This window comes from Telopea speciosissima, chromosome 1 (genome assembly GCF_018873765.1).
Source record: "Telopea speciosissima isolate NSW1024214 ecotype Mountain lineage chromosome 1, Tspe_v1, whole genome shotgun sequence".
In the NCBI taxonomy this organism is placed as follows: Eukaryota; Viridiplantae; Streptophyta; class Magnoliopsida; order Proteales; family Proteaceae; genus Telopea; species Telopea speciosissima.
In genome coordinates, this window is record NC_057916.1 from 29935902 (window position 1) to 29944359 (window position 8458).

Below are 8458 nucleotides of genomic sequence, written 5' to 3' on the forward strand. Positions count from 1 at the left end.
AGTTCCACAAAGATAGTCAGTATCGTTTGAAATTATTCAACTCTTGAAACTAGAAAATTAAGGCCCATAGATTTTAAATAAATAAACTTGATTGGTCAATGACTGAGGTGGAGAAGGCACTGCTACTTGTGTTGTGTGACTTAAAAGAGTCAAAATTGCAATCGATTCCTAATCCACCACATCAAACCTTGTATCATATCCCAAAATTCTCTACCTATGTTCCCACCAGTGCTCCTTTACACTTACAAAATCCCTTGGGGTCTCCAATGGGAAGTTTGGAAGAGAAAAATTAAAGTTATGGTGAAGAAAACACGCAATCTAAAGAATTTAAAAATCAGTCTCTGGTTGATCTGATTCTGATCCAAATCTGCCGTGAGAAAGCAGCGTTAATTTGTGAACCAACTTGACGTAAGTAATCGTGTGGATCCTAAGCCGTAAGTGCTGTGAGTTGCAACTTACACTTTATTTCTTGGTCCTAACTTATTGAGTTTTGTAATAATACAAGCAGAAAGCAGAGAGAGGGAACTCAAAATATAGAATGTGAGACTTCATCCAAACCAATCAAAACAAACAGCGGGGAATGTTTCTCCCATTTGAACCTCTTTCCATCACTTTCGATGAAATAAGATACTCCGTAGACATGCCACAGGGATCCTAATTTTTTAACAAAAAATACTAAAACTATGTAGCGAGCAGAGCAGCATAGTTTCTTATTTGCTGTTCAATATTGGATACAAGAATTGAAAGCACAAGGCGTTACAAAAGACTGGTTGGAGCTTCTCAAGGGAGTGAGTGCGTGGAGGTTTTAGGCCCGGAGTTCTTACCTTCTATGATATGATGACAGGGGCCATGACACCCAACCGTAACTGTTACACCACACCCGGGATCATAATTAATTATTATTTCTCCCTCATGACGTGTAGATACCGCTGCCATGTACGCTGGTGACCTATTCTTGATGATGGTCAAATCCCGCTATAAAATTATTGACCATGGTACGGGTTTGCCTGTAGAGGAAATTATTCAGGGTCATGGGGGACAAACCATGATAAGGGAAAAGTAAGTTCTAACCCTTAATTTTATTTAGGAAAAATTTCATGGACACCCCTTAAAAGTATCCAATATCTCAGAAACTTACCATACTTGGTCAAAATGTCACAGACACCCCAAACGTTAAGCACAGTTAGTACCCAAAGGTGAAATATCCATTTTACCCTTTAGTTATTTAAATAAAAGGACAAAACTGTCATTTCATCTTCTTCCCTAAATATCCATTTTACCCCTTAGTTATTTAAATAAAAGGACAAAAATATCATTTCATCTTCTTCCCTCTGTGGCTCCTGCTCCGGCTCCGGCGACTATTACCAGCGGCAAGGCAAGGAGAAAAAAGTCTGAAACAGGGATGGAATTCCCTGAGCTAGAATCGCTAACTCCTTAGCCTTCTTCAGTAATCAGTTCCTCAAAGTCACCTACCTGCTCGTCAAATTGCCGATCCTTCGTATCACGATCTTTCATCTTTTTTTGCTTCTCGGCGTTCTCGGATTTACAATAATCACATAAAAAGGGACCTAAATTTGTAGATCGGAGTTATCCACTTCAAGCAACAAAATCAGCTGATGCTATACATGTTAAGTCCCATAGCACCATTCCAACTCTAGTGGCCATACTTTTGGAACTCCCACTCACTGTTATCTAAGGGACACACTTGTCGGGTCTTGAGCCATCGGCTGATATAGTGGAAGTGAAACGCATGGTTGCACACACCCCAAGCTACCGTGCACTCCTCAATGGTCACACTAGCTTGATTAGCTTGACACTCTATACAAAGATCCATGATATGATTCCTGCAAATTGCACAATTATCCACCACAATATCCCAAGCCCAAAGGGCTACGGCATTCCACTTCTTCATCTCGAATCGTTTAGGTTTCTTCGTTGAAGATGAAGGACCGGCGCCGCTCGAACCCTCGCTGACGGGAACCATGTTAATATCGGTGTCCAGAGACGCCATGTTTGCAGCACCACACAAAGAGAATCTGGGAGAGATGGAAAAACCAAAAAATTTTCCCCGCTTCTCCATCACGATCTTTCCTCTCCCCATCCCTACCACTTCAGTTAGTTAGGGTTTCACTCTCGTTTTCTCTCTAAATTTGCGGTAGGAAGGAGAGTTTCAGCTTTAAGATCTGATTAGAAGACATCATCAAAAGAAAAAATGAAGAAATACAAAGTTAAATCAGAAAACATTAGAGGAACATATAACCTAGTGAAGATGAAAAAATCAGAAATCCGAACAAAAAAATTGAAGTTTTCGTAAGAAAGATTTAGGGTTTGTACATGTAGTGACGACGACCAGAGCTTTTCTACATACGATGAGTTCTTCGTCAGTTCGGTGGTTCTGAGATTGTTCTTTGTGATGTCTTTTTTTGGGTAACAGCAGCTTTTAAAATTATAAGGAAAGGCAAAGAAGCGGTTTTAAGGATACTATTACCACTTATTTTGGAAAAATTGATCTATTCAAGTTTTGAATAGAACAAAGCTTGAACAGCAGAAGGAGGGCTGGAGGGGGTGGCAGTGGTGGTGGTGGTGGCGGCGGCGGAAGAAACAGTAGAAGGAGAAGAAGGAGAAGAAGAAGGGGAGAAAAAAGGAATAAAAAAAGAGTCATTAATTCATCATTAAGGGTATTATAGGGATTTCACTGTGGTAAGGGTAATTTTGCCATTTAAAAAGAGTTTACAGACACTTAACTGCAAAGACTAACGGAGTGGACTAAATTGATACAAATTCATAAAAATAGGGGATGTCTGTGACATTTTGATCAAGTATGGTAAGTTTCTGAGATATTGGATACTTTTAGGGGGTGTCTGTGAAATTTTCCCTTTTATTTATTTACCCTTTCCTTCGGTGTCCTCAAAGTACGGGTTGGGGTTTGAACCACCCGAGCTATTATGGTTGAATAAGGAATATTTCAATTGTAGGTCCCACTTATTTAACGGAGTGTGTGATGGGTTTATAATCCCATGGTGAATGGACCCATCCCTAAGTGGGTTCGTTTCTATTTGAAACCATGGTGGAGGCCCATTTGACTTAATGAACTAAAAATGGGTTTCTATTCTAATGTTACCCAATCAAACGGGTCCTAAAGTTACATTTGCCTATTTAGAACTAAAGGCATTTACTTCTCTTTAGTATTCTCACCAAACCTAAAACGTGGAGGAAGGAGAGAAGGGAGAAGAGGTGTGGAGGAGCTTGATAGGGGGCTTGAAGATCTTGCTTCTTGGAGCCTCAACGTGAGTACCACTTCTTTGAGGTAGGTAAGTCTTTAAGGCCTTCTTCCTTCTTTATTTTGGGTTTTGAGGTTGGGAGATGGGAGAGAATCGGTCTAGGATTTATTTTGAGACCCAAGGATCGATGTGAACTTATGGTCATGATCATGGTGGAACTATCTTACTCCTTTGGCTAACCTCAAAGCTCCCAATCCCATCCTAATGGAAAGACCTAGGGTTTCTACCCTATTATGCCCTAAATGAAGTTCTCCTTGCTTTCCTTTATTAAATCCTTGGGATGCATAGGCCTAATGAGGTCTTAGGACCCTAATGTGCCAAGGAGGAAACTCTCTTGGTGTTTTCTTTCCTCCAATCTACTTGGAAATGGAAGCCTTAGTGAAGAATCCTTTGATTTTGGGATTTGGGGACATGTGATTTTACCTGCGATTTTAAGACCTACGAGAAACCGTCCTTGCAACCACCCTGAGACCATCATCTTAAGAAGCTCTCGGTTAAAGTTGGTTTTAGGTGCGGTTTCTTATACCCTGAGAAATCACCCAGAAAATCGCACCTAGAAGAACCCTTCCTAAGCCCCTGTTAAGGTTGGATTTACATGTGGTTTTAGGTTTTTGCATGAAACCACCCATAAAACCACCCTACCTTTAAAGTCTATAACTTAGGTAATTTGTGGGGGACCTTTCGGGGATCCTCCCCCTTGACATAATTAACCTTATTCTCACTCTTTCACTAGGTTAAATCTCTCATTTTTGCAATGTGCTACTTAATCGCGGAGACATCTCATAACTTCGGGATATAAAACCTAGGGTGAGTGGGTTTGGTTATTGTTGGGTTTGATATTATTAATTGTATATGTACCATGCTAGTAGTATATATTTTAATAAGTATGATTGTGTATTTTGTATACTTTTAATACTTGATTGATATGATAATGTTGTGGTTGCTTTCCATTCTTTATTGGGTTACGATGTCGGTGAATGCTGGTGCCAGAACCTCGAAATACATATATAATACTTTTGATTGAATGTCATATTGAACTGTATGATAGATTACCATTTTAGGAGTCTCATCAGATTGTTAGAACCCATTGGAAAAGTTTTAAGGATGAATTCTATCCAAGTCCTACTAATTAGTCAGATAAAACTCTCGCCAATACAGAGATTCTAGTATCCCCTAATTCTATTTTGCTGTTTCAAAATAAATCAGGTTTTAAAAACATAAAATCAAGATATGGATTGGAATCGGCTTGGATGGGTATCCATTCTCCCAAATTAATGTTTTAATTCTCTTTAGGGTTTTTCATTGAAGGATCAGACGATAAATTGGGATCGGTGTCAATCTAGATTGGCGACCCAAATCTTGAAACTTTGGTATAAACTATAAAAGAGAGATGCCAATCTATCAACCTATTAATTTTCATCCCAAGAAAAAAGAAATCTCGTGAACATTAATATTTTTTTATGTGAATAGAAATAGATTAAAATCCTTTGTAGTGCGGGCATCTGGCGGTGCACTGTAGTGCGATCCTGAGAGTTCGATACGTGGAAGAAGCTTCATCCAACGGTGCAAGCTCAGAGCAAGGTAGTTTTTTTTTTCTCTTTTCTTTCTTCTTGAGCTCAGCACCGTCGGATGTCACATCTTCCATGTGTCGAACTCTTAGATCCGCACTGTAATACACCGCCAAATTAGGACACTTCAGAGGATTTTTTTTTTTCTAATAGAAACCAACACAATTAACCTCATTTGTTGACTACATACATTTTAGGAATTACATTAAATTAAGAAAAGAAAAAAGTATGGACATTATTGCATGATTCATAAAGTGTGGACTGGCTTCTTTGTGGAAATTATAGAGAAATGATAAGACCTTCAGTTGGGTCAAAGCTATAACGTAGACCATAAGTTTCCACCCCATGGGGCATGGGCCATAGCTGCCGAACCGAAAGAGAAAGTTTCCCAACTCAAAGGCACCTTGTTTGGCAATAAATTACCATGGCTGCCACTGTCTTTCCAAAGATTTTATATCTTTTGCTCTGTTGAAATACCCATCCCACATGAGTTGAAAAACTGCATTGAGAATTATATTGAGCTCAGGCCCACAATAAAAAAAAATATATTTTATTTTATCTTTTTTGCTTTTCTTTTTTTCTATCCTAAGCAAACACCAGTAAAAAAATCGGCCTCTTATCTTTTCATTTAATTTCTTTCTTTTTTCTTATTTTCTTTTCTATTCAAGATTGTATATTGCTTTTTAATTCATTCTATCCAAACAAACACAGCTGTTAAATATCACACTAGAAATGGGTCTGGTCAAGGCAGGGCTAGATCCCTTATACTCATTTTATAACTTTGAGACCAAGGCAATTCCATCTTTACAACATGAAATTTTAATAATTTATAGGGTTGGGGGATCGCTGCCACGCTACATGGGCCCTGCACCAATGTAGGGATCAACCCCCAATGGGAGCACACGTCAAGCATTAACATGGCTGAAATTTTTGCATTTCACAGGAGCGGAGGTGTCACTTCAACCCCCTCTGTGTCTAGACACAATCACCACGCAGCCTAACAAGCATCTTTTTCCCTAATGTATTAATGATAAGCCTTTTTTCTATTGGCTTGAAATTTTATCTTGGAAATTTATTCTGATAGGCTTGTAAGGATGTGATGGTGACACCCACCGAATTCTCCTCTCTTGTTCCTAATATTGATTTGACATGTAAGATGTCGATATAAACGGTCAACATATTGATCCTTTATTTTTATTTTTTTTAATTTCAAAGTATCATAAGTTTCATAACAATATGGGTTGTATCAATAAATCACTTGGCCCCTAAAAAGCTCACTCAGTCTAGGATTTTAATAATTTTTAATTTCCTAAACTGTGTAGTACGATAGTTCAGGGTGGAGATGTCGACATGTGGCAGCTCAGACATCCAACAGTCTGAGCCCATTAACTTTTGTTTTTTTCCTTTTTTGTGTTGAGCTCGGCAATATTGGATGTCCGAACTACCGTGTATCAACATCTTCCCTGGAACTGCACAGTTTAGAGAATTAGACAGGATTAAAATCCCTCATTCAAGGGTAGGCCTCTCTATAAATGGGCCAAGCCTTGTGCAAGGCAAAAATATGTCAAATCCTAAGTACGCCATGCTCGAAAAGCATCTCTAAAACAAAATAAATAAATGAAGGGAAGATGTACATTTTCTCTTCTCCATGACCTTTTGGGTCCTCTTGTATACAAATTATGGGGGAGATGATGACAATACACGCATGTACCATATAGATTCCCAAAATTAGATGATTCATTTTGTTGGACAAATGGCATTATTGTAATTTCGTGGAAAAGTTTGGACAATTCACACCACCCAAGATTAGAAAATTAGAAAGAACACAGGACAAAGTTCAAAAGCATAACAACGCCTGACCAATAAGAACCACCCAATGTGCTGCATGACTCATCACCAAACTATTTCAGTCTCCCTCGCTTTGCTTTCCCTCTGCCCCTAACTATCGTCTCCCTCTCTAGTGCCTGCTGCAACTCACTCTGTTAGCCTCTCTTCCTTCTTTCTTTCCTTTCTCTCTCTGTAGCTTCTTCCCTCGTCAAAGCTAAAGCTAAACACAACTTATTGTTCATGTCTTGCTTGAGTCTGGGAAAGAAGCTTCGACCCGCTAAGAAGGCGTGGAAGGGCTTCACCTCCGCACTCCAAAGAAAGATTCACAAACTCAAGCGATCCAAAGGCGCCATCAAGAAAACCACAAGACGTCTAAACGATACTCTTGCCGGGGTTCTAAACCGCTCTCCATCCTTCCCATCTTGCCTTCTTCAACGTAAGATTAAGAAGCCAGTGATCGCTCGATCCACAATTCGCCCTCACAAGCATCACAAACATCACGCCCACAAGCAGAAATTCGCACCTGTATATGTGGATCAGCTGTTTACAGCTGAGCACATATCAGTTCAAGCCGAGCACCTTAAAGCACCAACTGCAGCAACGATAGGTAAGTCCAAAGAAAAGCGGTCAGAATCCTCGGCAATGACGGTGCAACAGCTCACCAAAGTGGAGATGAAGCTCTTCAAAACGCCTGCTTTAGCAGAGACGAGCAAGGCTGCAAGTGGTGGTGTACATGTTCCTCCCAAAGGCGGCTCAGGGCAATCTGTGATGGACCTGAAGGAGGTGCCACAGCTTCGGGGAGTGGATGAGAGAGCAGAGGAGTTCATTGCCAGGTTCAAGGAGGAGATGAGGCTTCAGAAGCAGAGATCGCTTGGTGAATACCAAGAGATGCTAGCACGGGGTGTGTAGTGAATAATGATTTTTTTTTGGTTTTTCTTCCTTACCAATGCTGGTATGAAGTTTAGTTTATATCAAAATTTAGAAAATTTGAATTGGGAATGTTATAGGGGAAGTGATGCATAGGGTCTGATTTTACCCCCAAAAAGAAAATCATAAGGTCTGTTGATGCATACTGTATAGAAGTCTAGTCTGGTCTGGTCTGTTCTGTTCTATTCTGTTCTGTTCAGGTCTGGTCTGGTCTGCTTGGATTGATTTGTTATTTGTTACTTTTGGGCTTTGCTGGTGAATTCCTACCCTCCACCCTCCCACCTCCCAACCCCAAAGCTTTTCTTTTCCCCACCTTGTAAAGCCCATTAAATTTGGAGTCTGCAATTGTCTGTTGAACAATAAATCAGTGGAACTTCGTAGTATTCATAACCGAGTGCAGTGGTACTTTAAAAATGATAAGCTTGTCACTGCAATAGAAGCCGGAATGAACAAAACCTAACTTTCAATGAAGAACCATTTTGCTTTCTTCACCAAAATAAATAAATAAATAAAGGAACCATTTTCGCTATGCTCATGGGCAAAAAAGAAAAAAACATATATATACATTTTGATCAGCATCAAATCAAAAATGGCAGTGATATATATACAAGTGGGAACGCCTTCATTTAACTCCTCTTTGCTTCCCTAATTTGATGAGAGGAGAGGGTGACCCAGGAATCTGCACGCCACACCAATGGCTGTTTTGAAAAAGGCATCATTCACATAGGAGCTTCATACTCAGAATAGAAGAGAAAATAATAAAAAAAATGAGTCTACTTATGTAAAAGGAAAAATACACACTGACAGCATGGGGAAGTTTTCCCCTTCAATGATTGAACACAAGAAATGGAGATC

The 8458-nt window shown here is 39.6% G+C and overlaps 2 protein-coding genes across 2 annotated transcripts; one reads left to right on the forward strand and one right to left on the reverse strand.

Moving 5' to 3' along the window:
- Window positions 1-1525: 1525 nt before the first annotated feature.
- Window positions 1526-2074, reverse strand: LOC122641411 (RING-box protein 1a-like). The gene has a single exon (XM_043834641.1). It carries the CDS (start codon window positions 2009-2011, stop codon window positions 1655-1657), a length of 357 nt encoding a protein of 118 aa, XP_043690576.1. The 5' UTR covers window positions 2012-2074; the 3' UTR covers window positions 1526-1654.
- Window positions 2075-6846: 4772 nt separating this feature from the next.
- Window positions 6847-7589, forward strand: LOC122659306. Its single transcript, XM_043854437.1, has 2 exons — window positions 6847-7283; window positions 7344-7589. Exons 1-2 carry the CDS (start codon window positions 6917-6919, stop codon window positions 7583-7585), a joined length of 609 nt encoding a protein of 202 aa, XP_043710372.1. The 5' UTR covers window positions 6847-6916; the 3' UTR covers window positions 7586-7589.
- Window positions 7590-8458: the final 869 nt, after the last annotated feature.

What these genes read in the sequence shown, in the direction of transcription:
- LOC122641411 (XM_043834641.1), bottom strand. Translation starts at nt 2,011, where the DNA reads ATGGCGTCTCTGGACACCGATATTAACATGGTTCCCGTCAGCGAGGGT.
- LOC122659306 (XM_043854437.1), top strand. Translation starts at nt 6,917, where the DNA reads ATGTCTTGCTTGAGTCTGGGAAAGAAGCTTCGACCCGCTAAGAAGGCG. An exon ending in ACCAACTGCAGCAACGATAG is followed by an intron (nt 7,284 to 7,343) that starts GTAAGTCCAAAG and finishes AGCTCACCAAAG; the next exon opens with TGGAGATGAAGCTCTTCAAA.